The sequence below is a fragment of the Megalops cyprinoides genome, chromosome 1 (assembly GCF_013368585.1).
Source record: "Megalops cyprinoides isolate fMegCyp1 chromosome 1, fMegCyp1.pri, whole genome shotgun sequence".
NCBI lineage: Eukaryota > Metazoa > Chordata > Actinopteri > Elopiformes > Megalopidae > Megalops > Megalops cyprinoides.
The window spans coordinates 53,365,995-53,379,389 of record NC_050583.1 but is presented as its reverse complement, the minus strand read 5'-3'; the positions used below and the strand labels follow the sequence as shown (position 1 = coordinate 53,379,389).

Here is a 13,395-nt window from a genome sequence, read left to right as displayed (position 1 = left end):
TTCTTTCCTGGCGTCACTATGATTGCTTCATCATCACCTCTTTAGCCTCCATCTCGTTCCACTTCAATCTCCACTCCCTAACACCTGCTACTCGTATTACTGCTATTTATTTTACATGTAAGTACATGTGCATTCAGCTTACCTTAGTTTCTAGGCTGTCTAGTCAGCTTAGCAGATGTTAACTGGTGGTAGGGCTTGAATAGCGTTATGCTCACACCCACTGGTCTGGGAGTGTTGTTAGCCTGGTCTGACACTGTTGCTCATTCAACTTGAATGGATACACTGCTGTACGTTTGTGCCGGAAGTCGTTCCGGATAAGAGTGTCTGCTAAATGAATGTAATATAATTTAATGTAATGTCATCAATTTACCGTATCATTGCTACACATAGCACACCAAATAACGTATTGAGTCGAGCATAATTGCAGTGTATGCCTCAGGCATTGCTCATGCATCTTTTCTCTGCACACAGAGAGAGCTTTTTTTTTTTTTTAAGTGATCACTCACCATGTCCTCTGTACCATTCTTAATGGTCACCCACGTGTGGCTGTCGTTGCTCACCAGGACTTTATATGACGTCACCCAGTCGCTCCTGAAAATACAGGCATGGCTCAGGTAGGTCACACTGCCAGCAGAAAAAGGGACATTTCCTATGGAATAGCTTAAAAGCAGCACACATCTCTGTGAAAAGTGCATTGGCAGACTGCCACAATGTAATATAATACAAAATGTACCTCATATTGGAGTAAAGCAAACATATTGTAGTCATTTTAGAGGGCGGATACAATGTTATAAAGGCAGTTTGGAACTTGATAAAAATGGCCCAAACCTCTTAGGCTATTATTACAAATTGCTTTCTCTTCCACTATGCTGAGACTGATTTCAGCATTGAAAAAGAGCAGAGAGTGAGCCTGAGAACGCCCCGCCAGTCACAGCAGTCTATCCCCGGGTTCAAAGAACCCCCGACAGGCAACTTACTTGGGGTCAAAAATATAAAAGCTCAGAAGAAGATTAAATCGACCTTTTACAGCATTAGCACACATCCTGGCTTGTTCTGCTTTAGCGTCTCGCTCCCCCTGACGAGGGCCGCAATGTGTCGGCCACCTGCTTTACAGCGGTCGCACTTAAGTGGAAGATGTGTCGGCGGGGAATTCCACACTTCTGGGAAACAGATTAGAGGCACTGGCATGTCTTTGCCTCTTTGGGGGGAAAAGTAACTTTGGGAAATGTCAAAGCTGTTGCCACATGATCAAGATGGGAAACGTCTGCATCACTCTTTGATAGCAGGGGGGAAAAAACAGGAGCAACACATTAACCTCCAGGTGGCATGTCTGCGAAGAGGCGATCACTGGATTTCCATGACTTTCTAGTGTGTTTGTCAGTCTTCTGCAGAGCTAGAGCCCTGGTCGGTATACACAAAACAAAGGGGAACCCACAGAGGGAGAAAACCTAGGCAAATTAATACCAGCTCCCATGTGCTGAGCTTTAATTAGTGTTTTTTTTTACGTGCATGAGTGAAGATACGTGTACACTTGAACACGTTCGTGTTGTGTGTCACAATGTGTGTGAGTCAGTCACCAACCCCCCCAGGGGGACCTGCTCGTCCCGCACGACAGATGTGGAATGTTTACAGCTGCTGGACGAGAAGTGGTCTCCGAATGCTTTTTTTCACCCCTTCCGTCGGTCTCCGCAGCACTGGCATGAGCCCTGAAAGCCTCTCCGGCCCTGCTAATTCGCCCGCTGTAATGATCTGCCGTCTGCAGCCAAAGAGGCAGCTCCAGCACTCTGGGAAATAATTGCTGAGAGGTGGGACAGATGCCCTCCTCATCATATCCTCTGCAGGGTGGTGTTGGTGGGAGGCAGGCAGACCGAGGCTAAGGGGGTGAGGGGGATTCTCACACACACACACACACACACACACAAACTTGACAGGGCAGTCCACAGCGTACAGCCTTAAAGGGCTGATAAACATTTCACAAGTCTGAATCTGCAAGTGTGCTGTCACACTCCCAATTACGGAGTATGCAGACCAGAACACCACAAGGTTGGAGTAGCTATATGTTTGAGAATGAGTGCTGAAAATGGTTTAAAATCTAGACTATTAATTTATAAAAAATTATCATTATAACTGGGTACTAGTCTGAAATATTTCCATATCATGTTTAATTTCTCCCTTGATTACCTCAGCAGTCAAGCACTGTACATAACCTCAATCATATTGACATGTGCACTGTACAAGACAGCTGCCCTACGCTGGGTGCAAAAAAAATGCTTTGAATGCTTTTTATGCGTATTTACTCTTACCCATAAATCAAAGTGGGATTTTAAATAGATGACTCAGAATTTACGAGCCCTTTTAATTGTTGTAGTACAGCTCAGAATGTGGCACTCAGCTCTTAAATAATTCAAGGTGAACAAGTATGACTAATCCCCCTTGCCACCGTGCAAAGCTCCAGCGGAATCCTTTGTGAGGAGCACCAGAGCGGATCGCACAGCGCCCTCAGGAAATGCACGTGTGTCTGTGCCGAGGAAGTGGGGGGGGGGGGGGGGGGGGGGGGGTTCGTGCTGGATTCACATGTGCTCCTGGGAACACTTCACTCCCCCAGCCCGGAAAACTGCATCGCCACAAGGGATAGAGCATGCAGCGGACAGCATGTCGGTTTTTCAGGAAAAAAAAAAAAAAAAAAACACTCCCAGCGTTGCCATGGTTTCCGACATGAATCTTAAAACTGTGTTGTGGGGAAATTATGGAAAAGTATAAGCACGACTTCAGAGTTTCACCGTATTTTCAGGCGCACTAGGGGATCCGCCTCTGGAACCCAGGTATTTATAGACCAAAGAGGAGAGAACCACAGACGCTGCCATATTCAAATCCAACTTGACATTAATTCATACATAATGACCATAATTAATATTTCATTTGTGTTACAGGATTAAATTTTCATATATTGAGTGTTGTGCAGAGCTACAGCATGAACCAGCAAAAGCAAGCAGGCAGGGAAGTGGACTTTAGCGGTAAACTTATAATGAAAACATAAGGTATGTCGATAGATTTTGACACATAGCTCACTAATAGAAAAGGGACACTTTTATGTGAAGTTAGAGAAAAACAATGATGGAAAACATATTGGTGGCATAATCACAAAATCTATTGCTGTTATTTTTCTCACAGCATGGATAATTTGCATATGGACAGTACCAAAAAGTGTGGGGGAAAAATTTATATTTAAAGATGTAAGACAGAAAAACAACCCGAAAACCCCACATCCAGTGATGACCACATAATGCTTCAGGGGAGGCCTGGAATACTGGATGACCAGACACGTCTCAGAGGTACAACAGTGGAGTTGAGCAAGCCAAGAAAGAAAAAGAGGTCTCTAAGGGATCACAGTGATTGACTGGAGAGAAGACTGCAGGTAGGGCCATACTGAATAGCAGCACTGATGACGAGCTGGAGATGGTGAAAGGAGAAAGGAGAGGAATAGAACAGAGAGAATGTCTTAAGCAGAAGGAAGCACGAGGCAGTGTAAGTTGCCAATTGAAACTGCAGCTGAACTCCATCACGGCACAAAACAGCTTAAAGGAAATTTCCCACAGACATCAGCAACAATGAAAAGTGAGGGGCGATTAAATATTAGTGTCGGAAATCTGCAGCAAAGGGGGGCAGAGCACTTTGAGGACGGTTTCCCAATACAAAGCGGCCATTAAACATCCCAGATCTATTCAGGACAGATCTGACAGGGGCGCTCAGTTTTCCCAATAAAGATGACTCACCTGTCGAAGAAACAGAATAAACATGCACAAAATTGAAAATATGGAAAACAATAACGGCACGGAACGGGGACATAGGACTGCAGCTGAGGCATCAAAAAACTGCTTCGATTAAACAGCACGAAAGCTGATGAGAAAAGGTCGGTCAGAAAGGTCTGATTACAAAGAGGAAGTGCTGAACTCATTGTGCAACCAATTACATGAAGTAATTGTACAAGATGCATAATCCCAACACTCTCAAAACCTGCATGATAATGTAGGATGGGATCTACCTTTTGAAGTAATCATAATTTTAACTGATCAGAAAAAAAAATGAACTTGAATGAATTTCAACAGTGGGGTTTTCGGTCTAATTATAACTAACGTGTAGTCATGGTTCTTCATTTAACTATTGGTAAGATGTCCCTCCAACATGGATTTTAACCATGCCATCTAACTGTGGCTAACTGAAAGTCTACTACTGTGACCGACTCTACAAGGCAGACCATGGACGGAAACAGACCGACATGAAATGTGTCGGAAGATAATTTCAGTCATAAAGTGTGCTGTTGATGGGAAAAATTTTTAAAAATGAACAATGGCAACTTCCTCCAGGAAAAGCAACGTTTTTCTTTGGCTGGCTTCCTGTATGTCGCTGTGCAGCAGAAGCCCGGCTGAGAAAGAGTGCTCCAGAAGCCGAACGCAGGTCAGCTATCGTGAATTATTTGTTCGTTTTCGGGCAATTGTTGTGCCTTCGTCCAGATGCCAGCCATCTGAGGCTGAGAACAGGATGCGCTCAGTGACAAAAAAAGAGAGAAAATGCAATCGCAGTGTGTAGCTTTAGCCCTTCAATGCATTAACAGCAGCATATTTAAGACAGTGATCCCTATCCTTAAATGGCCAGTTGCAAAGCAGTCACAAGATTGCTCACCGAGCAACGCCCAGTTTCGTTACTAACCCAATTTTGCAGACAGGTTTGGTAGGAGACATACAGCAACAGCGGGCAGCAAGGCTAGCCAATTACTCATTCAGAAACCCAACCAGGTTGACATAATGTGAAGGCAGGGGTGGTTCGTCTCACAGAGACCATCCATTAAGCCAAGAGCTGTTCCCAGAGGATGAGGCAACAGAAGTCCGTTTGTTCCACGAGGGTTTTTTTCTGGAGCCGCCCAAGTTTTCTGCCTCTCTGTGACAGGAAACACACCAGGCAGGGTAGGCTGTGACAGGGAGGTGACCATCACAAAACTACTGGGACTGACACTGTAGCACTAGCAAAAAGAACAGGGGGAGGCATCCGTCATCAGCGATGTCCTCAGCTGCCTGCAAAGGAGGGACAGCTCATCTAATGTGCCAGAATCGTGATTCACGAGGCAGAATATCTTTAAAAGCTTTTCAAAAGCTTCAAGAATGACAGTAATGTATTAGCACATGACTAACACTAGGCCCTGTCCACACGGGGAAATTTAAAAAAGGCGCACATGGATTACTTGCCATTGTCTACGCCCCAGTAAAGTGATTCAAAAACCAATGTCATTTGATGCCATTATGAAAATGCAAGCACAACTTCTCTCATCCGTGAGGCAGCACACGACAGTCATCGCCTGAATTAACCTGAGATGAAAGAATCGGGTGTGCAATCCATCTCTATCGGGGTTTCCTGTAATTTGATGACCTTTTCCCATTTCAAAGAGCTGGAGAGATTCTGATGGAGTTAAATACGTTACTTTACAGTCCCCAAATCAATTAACCTTCTCCGTCCACCCACCTGCTTGCGGTAGCTTTCGTCATACTCATACGAATTATACGCTAATATCTATCTCCACAATGTGCCACTTCCCTTGTCTTGGTAAAGGGGGATGGCAGTAATTTTGTTCCTGTAATTTCCATTCCTGCCAACTTGCCCATGCACTTCCAGAGGACGTTTCCCACTGTTTTGGAAAAAAAAACTTTCAGGTTTAAGTCCGGATTTGGAAAAGGTGAGCAAGCTGCTCTTGGAAGGCCACATGCCGAATTCCTTCAGTCCCATTTCATTAAAGGAAACAACTGTTTACAGAGAAACCACTGTGAGAGTGTGTGAATTCAGCCATCTGCGTTTAAGTATGAAACATTCCCAGTCATCATTCAACTTCAGTTGAAGAATAAGGGAAGCTTTTGTTTCCTTGGTCTCCCTTGGCTTGCTTTTTCTCTCAAAGAATAATTGTAGCCTATGCCTTACTGATGTATACCATAGTTGTATATTGTGTGCACCTGTGTATTGTGCATCATTTTCTGTGTGCTGACCCTGTATGTGCAAGACACCCAGCAAAAAGTGCGTTGGTGAACTATGCTTTATCATATAAAACTAGATAGATGACTGATTGAATTATTAAAATCAGAGGAACATTTAAGGTTGAGTGCTTTCACCACAAACGGTATGAAGGGATTATAAGCGAGCAGGTATAACAGCCCGAAGAGAAGAATGTGGCAGCAGAATGCCCTCGGCATGCATTTACACTGAACGTGTGTCACAAGCTAGTCATACAAGTGGCTGTGATTACAGAGAAAAAAGGGGGCCTACTTGACGTTGCCCATTTGTTTCTCTGCCTGTGACTTAACAGTAGGTCATGATGTGAAAAGCATGTAAAAATTTAATAAAATTAGAACTCTGCTGAAGCAAGGCTTGCTGTTGTTGTATACCCTTTTATACAGAGATAACCACTTTGTCATTGCTAATTATTTGCACAGATATGGCAGTCCATAAAACATCAGCATTATGGAGATAAGCATTGCAAAGTTTTCCATGTTCTCCAGTGTGAATAAAATATTAAAGAATAATACTTTACTTTCTTGCTGGTTGTATAACCATCATTTACCACAAAACCTCGTGCTACCACCCTCATGCTGGCTAATGTATGTGGAACAAAAGATTGTGCCAGTGTGACAATCTACTAATCAAGACCAGAATTCAAACTGCATATTCAAATGTGACATTTCCCTAAATTAAATATATTCATTCCTTGAATTTGATCAGCTGTGAGCATACCTTCTATTATTTTTATTACTATTATTCAAATTAACATGAATGACCACATGAATCATTACATAGCAAGATTAATGATTTCAGTAAAGTGGCAATGCGACCTTGAATCCAGTAGTGAGTCAATGGACAGTCGTCCATTTTTGGGTGGTTATTCAGACGGAGCTGCGACTGTAGCCGTACTCACGACCAGAGGGAGCTCCTGCCTTGCGTGATGACCCCGGTGAACTTGGTCAGCCGTCTGGCGTCCACCTCAAACCACTGCAGGGGGTCCATCCTCCCAGCACACCACCCTCCGTCATAAAACTCGTCTTCGTACAGCCCCGCCTGCCAGGAAGAGGAAGAGAGAGGAAGAGAGGCCAGCTACATAAAAGGGGAACTCAGCAATGAGTGAGTGTACAAACAGGCAAATGCCTGCTTTGAAATCCTATAGTGCATGTATCCCAAACGAATATTAAATATATTTTATTATATTCAGAAATATGTTGTTCAGCCTGAGAATATATTGCAGATACATGTAAAATGCAAATAGTAATCCAAAACAGAAATATATTGTAATATAAAAAGTCAATAATTTACATATTTTAAATATATTGACTGAACAAAAAATATATTCCCTAAGTACATTCTGAATATATTGTTTTTTTGTATGGAATGATTTAGAGACATGCCCAAACAGCTTAATCCAGTGAAAGGCTGGATCCACATATACTGTGACTGACTGTAGTATAGTACAGTATAGTATAGCATAGTATAGTATAGTATATACAGACAGGTGACAAATTAAAGGAAAATCCTGAATAAATGAGTGGAGAAACATAACGAATGCAGATACTTCCACACAGGTGTACTGCATGGTACAATTAAGCAATTAACATGCAGTCATGCTCTGTGGCATGTATAAAAATGCTGAGCAGGCCCAGTTGATCTCGATTTTGGATCAAAATGGCAAGAGGAAAAGATCTAAGTGATTTTGAAAGAGGGTTCATTGTTGGGGCACAGATGGCAGGAGCTTCAGTCACAAAGACTGCTTTACTGGCTAGTGTTTCAATAGGAACAGTGACTAAAGTGACATCAGCATTTAGATCTATGGAGAACACAGTAAATAGGGTCGGAAATTGTGGTCGACAGCGCGCATTCGATGACCGTGATGCTCGTGCATTAGTGTGATAAAGGAAAAACAGAAGAGCAACTCGTCCTCAGGTGACTGAGAATGTCAATACAGGACATGATCAGACTGTGTCAGCAAGAGCAGTCTGTCGACAATTTTATAGAGAGGGATATTATAGTAGGGTTGCAGTGTATATTAAATAATAATAATAATAATCATATATCATATAGAAATTTATTTAATATTCATATTATGGTTCCACACATGTAAAACATTTTGGTCAATCTACAGGCTATAAAATGACCAATAATGCAGTGGTTTGCAAGAGGAAGAATGGCAGCATTGGCACTTCTCGAAGATACCGCCAACCGTGCAATAAGAAGATTTTTCAGAAAAGTTTTTACAGACCGGGCAGACGTCTTTGCGCATGATGACAAATGGCTGATAAGCGGTACCGTTTGCCGAGCTGATTCAAGCTCCTTTATTTGCTAATGAAATTAATTAGGGGGCGTTTACCAGGCGGAGATCTAAAACCATTCAACTGCGCACAATTTCAAGATCATTTGTGATTTATAGACTTCACATCTGGGAGAGTGGCGTACGCACGTTTTTTGTGCCTATGTTCATTTTCTCTGAATCACACATACGCACATTTAGGAAATGATCTTAGATCAGATATAGGATGCTTTCTACGTAACTTTTGGAGCAGTGGGCAGCCACAGTGCGGTGCCCAGGGACCAACTCCAATTCTTTTGCCAGTGCCTTGGTCAAGGGCAGTGACAGGAGTATTAACCCTAACATACATGTCTTTTGATGGTGGGAGGAAACCGGAAACCCATGCAAATACATGCAAACTCCATACAGAAAGGACCTGGGACAGCCGGGATGAATGCACATTTGAGAGTTCAGTGGTGCAAAAACCATAGGCACTGGTCAACAGAGATGTGGAAAAAAGTGATATGGTGAGATGAGTCATCCTTCACCATATTCTCGACAAGTGGGCGAGTACATGCGTGGCGTACACCAAGAGAACAGTACAGGCCTGAATGCTTCACCCCTACAGTAAGGGGGTCCAGTGGGTCTGTTATGCTGTGGGGGGCATTTTGCTGGCATGGTTTGGGTCCACTTGTCCCCTTAGAGGGAAGGGTCACTGCAAATCAATACAAAGCTGTTCTGAGTGATCACCTTTATCTTATGATAAAACATTTATATCCTGATGGGAGTGGTCTCTTCCAGGATGACAATGCCCCCATCCATAGGGCACGAGGCTATAGGCATATAGGCTGAAACCTATATACCCAAAAAGGGTAGGCGTAGGGTCAGATTATGGTTAAGGTTACAGCTATTCAGCTACTATTCAGCTAGTATCTGTAGTTACATAAAGCACAAACTTGTATTCCAAGATAATTGCTTTGAAGATATTGAAACATAGCAGTTACACAGTAGTTACAACAATATTACACATGAACATTTCCTGCTTAAAAGATTTTAACTGGATTTAAAGTGATGTGTGCATGAAACTGTACAGATACGGTACAAATTTTCACATTTTTCAATATACTGTACTGGTAAAACTGTAAGCTTTTATGACCATGTGTTAATGCTTATATCCTCAATACATATGTAAATCAATCAAATTGTATTTGTAGCATAGTGTATTTTTACAAGGAATCAATGCACATGACATGTGACAGAAGAGATTGAGGAATTGTACTACAGCACAAGATAAGAGATTGATTCAACAATGAACAGATTAAACATGACTAAAAAACAAAGAGACTAAAACCCAATGAGACAATCTCAGCCTCCCTCAGAGCAATCCAAAGGCTGCAGTGATAATAAAAACCTCCCTTCAGCAGAGGAATAAGGCAAAAACCCTGGAGTGGATCCAGTCAAAGTGAAAGACTCCACCCCCTCTCAGCCTGGTATTCATCTTTCAATGGTGTCTAAGAAAGCTATTATAACTCAGCTGATTGTGGTATCTTAAGAGAGTCTGTGTGCAAGGTCTGAGAGTAATACAGACACGAGGTAACATTGATTTAATGTATTACTGTATGGTTGAAGCATTTTCAAATGGGGTAAATGGCAATAGGAAGATGATCTTAGGTCTACGCAAGCATTTCTTCGATGGTCAGAATTTATTCTGAGGTTGCACAGAAAATGCAGTTGCTTTCTCTATAACGTGCATGTATGGACATCCACAATGTCATGTTTGTCGTGAGGTCTATATAAAAGGCTATTTTGACTACATACCTGTAACATACAGTTACATACATGGCATGTAAATGATGCTTGTGTTATGTGGCACAAAACCTAATTATAAAGCCCAGAATTATCAGAACTTTCACCCTGCCCAACACTAATATCTCCAATATCTCATAGCTTGCATACACTGACCAGCCTGAAACCTTGATCAATTTAGATTTTTTTTTCACATGATCTAGACCAGTGTTTCTCAATCCTACTCCTGGAGCCCTCCTGTCCTGTATATCTTCTGTCTATCCTTGCTACTTGATTAAATCAGGTGTGCTCAGCTAATCAAAAGTGCCTCTGATGAGTTCAGTCAGGTAGGTAGAGCAGGGAAAGATGGAAAACGTGCGGAGCAGGAGGGCCCCAGGAGCAGGACTGAGAATCAGTGATCTAGACAACCTGCTCTACTTCTGCTAAAAAATGGAAGCTAAAAATGAATTAATTAAAAACAAAAATCTTCATTGGAAAAGTATTCACCTCCTTCGCAATAACTCTCTTAAATATGCTTTGACTCCACCAGTTGCCTTCAGAATTCACGCAGTTCATTGGATGGTGTCCACCTGTGTGTAAGTGAAGTGGTTAACACTTTAGATTGAACCCACCTGTCTTTCTAAGGTGTGTCTGTGCGATGTCCCACCATTGGGCATTCCATACAAGGAAATATGAAGTTAAAGGAGCTTTCCCAATAACTCAGAAAGAGTTGTGGACAGACACAAGTCAGGGGAGGGATACAGAAAGATTTCCAAACCTTTAAGTATCCCACAAAGCACTGTGAAATCAAGAAAATCAAGAGGTGAAAGGAACGCAAAACTACCCAGAATCTTTGTCAGCCAGGTTGTACTTTAAAACTGAGCAGCCAGGGAAGAAGGGGATTGGCCAGAGCAGCAACCAAAAGGCCAAGGACAACACTGAAAGACCTACAATGTTTCCTGACTGAGATGGGAGAAGCTGTGAGACAATTACTCAGGTACTGCACAAATCTGGGCTGTGGGTGGCAAGGAGGAAGCCATACTTTGCAAAAATGTCATTAAGTCCCCTTTTGAATATGCACAAAGACACGTGGAAGCTTGCATGTAATGTGCAACAACTAGAGTCGTTTTGCATAGAAGAGTGGGCAAAAATTAAACTCACAAAATGTGAAAAGGTTGTGAAAATGTACCACAGAAGACTTGAGGCTGTAATTGCTGTAAAAAGGGAGCAACTAAGTACTAAATGCATAAATAACTCAAGGGGTGAAAACTTCTCCCAGCTGGATTTTTCAGTTATCTATTTATCCTCCAATTTTTGTTTTAAATAAAAATGATTTTCCTCCATTCCTCCTGTTCAGTATACTTATTACAGGAAAAAATCCATTCAAAGGCATTGAACTTTCAGGTTGTAACACGCCAAAATGTGGTAAAACTCCAAGGGGGTGAATACTTTATCCGGCAAATGTATTTGACCACGAAGTCCCAATGAAATGCTGTTTTTGTGTCAGCTTTTATAGTGGAAGTAGCAGTGATCACTAATGGTAATAATTTTCACAGGCAGATTCAAGTGAGGTCACTTAACCCCCTGTGCATTTAGATGTGTTTTAATGAAAAGACACTTATGAGCACGAGGGGGAAAAGGCATGTTGGAAAGTCACAGCTGTAGCTCCTCCACCCATTACCCTAACTACCCACACCCCCTCTCCACCCACCCACCCAAACACCCCAAAACCCTCCTTTCAATTTTCCCCAGTTTATCTATCATGCTTCATGCATTTTTTTTCCATTTATGATAAACGAAAATGTATAGCCAAGTGCTATCAGGCGGCTGATTCAAACAGACCGTCACTTGGGCTTCATATCCAGGGATTATCCCTCTCTGCATACAGATATGCCCCTCCACTTCTGAGGACTTCCTTTGATTGACTCAATCCTCCAATGAACTGTCGCTCATGATATGTTACTCATTACTGGAGGAGCCCGTTCAAAGGCGCAAGCCCTGCTGATTCCGTGCCAATGGGGATTGCCTCAGTGGGGACTTTGGGCTGATAGCATTCACAGCATCAGAAGCTGAGCTCAACTGCCCTTGCTTGTTGGGGGTGTTCCATGGAACACAGCTCAATGAGGGCATTCTGAGATTTGTGTAAGGATTCATACCTGTGGACCTCCGCTATGGATCACCACCAAAATCATTCTGATGAAGTGTAGCATCTCTAATGACCAAGTGGATATCAAACATTCACTTAGGGAAAGCAGCTTCACTTGTTATTTAAATTCTGTTCTTCCTCTAATTAGCTGAGACACTACACATTACTTTTTTGCTTTTTAAATTGAATTTATTCTCCCATGTCAACAGACTGTTGACTGTTAAGGGAAATATAGTTAACCTGCTTTACTCAATACAGGATTACCTTCCAGAACTCTATTTCATCTCCTGGTGAAAAGTGAAAGTCTCCTTGAATTGTTTTCAATCTAATGAGCGTGATGGCACAGATGAGGGAGAAAGATAACAATCGGCAATTTGCCACTCAAAATGACTTCTTTGAAACCATTTCCATTTAGGACACATATTGTAAGATTCTCTCTGTTATTAAATTTCAGTAGAAATCCACATGGATGGGGAAACACACAATATGAATATAGTGCAATTCATCACGAGTTTATCTCAGGTCAACCAACTCCCTGCAAAATGATTCAGGAATTAAATTCTTTGTCTATCACATCAGAATGTACTGCCTTTCCTGCTATAAAGGACATGATTCTAAATACAGTTTCCTTTGATTCTCCCATTCACCTTACTGGCTGTTTATGCGAGTTTACATGTAGAATTAATGAACAACAAACCTGGCATAAAATTGACTGTTGAAATGAAACAATCTATGTTATTGTTCTGTTCCTCCACACATATGCATACTAATAACCATCTATGAAACACTGTGCTTGTGTAAATTACATGAGGGAGTCTGCAAAAATACTGGTCAATACAAATAAACTATACATTTAAAATCAGTGTGAGCTGAAATAGCTAATTGCTAGCTAGAAACAACTGTTTGTTGTTTGTGTCAGTTCTATATAGTATAGGTTATGGTAGCTAGTCATGTTTTTCTGATGAATTACTGCTGACAAGTTGGCCCAATACTATCAAATAGCATATGGTGCCTTCAGCTAGGTAGATTTAGCTAGCTAGCTGATAGCTTCCTGCTGCTAAATGCCAGTCCAGGTGTCAATACCTCTTTAAAGGTTTATTTCCTGTCATTCCCAGGTTAATTCCTGAGTTGGGAGACACATAGCTAGCTTAAT

General features: G+C 42.0%; 1 protein-coding gene across 1 annotated transcript in view; it reads right to left on the bottom strand.

Annotated features, from left to right (window-relative positions):
• The window catches only part of cpxm2 (carboxypeptidase X (M14 family), member 2), a 55,846-nt gene that overhangs the window by 26,240 nt on the left and 16,211 nt on the right, over nucleotides 1–13,395 (bottom strand). Inside the window, exons 4-5 of the mRNA XM_036533860.1 lie at nucleotides 6,953–7,092; nucleotides 507–591 (exon numbers count right to left, since the gene is read on the bottom strand). Coding sequence (XP_036389753.1) covers nucleotides 507–591; nucleotides 6,953–7,092 — 225 coding nt within the window. The remainder of the gene's footprint in view (nucleotides 1–506; nucleotides 592–6,952; nucleotides 7,093–13,395) is intronic.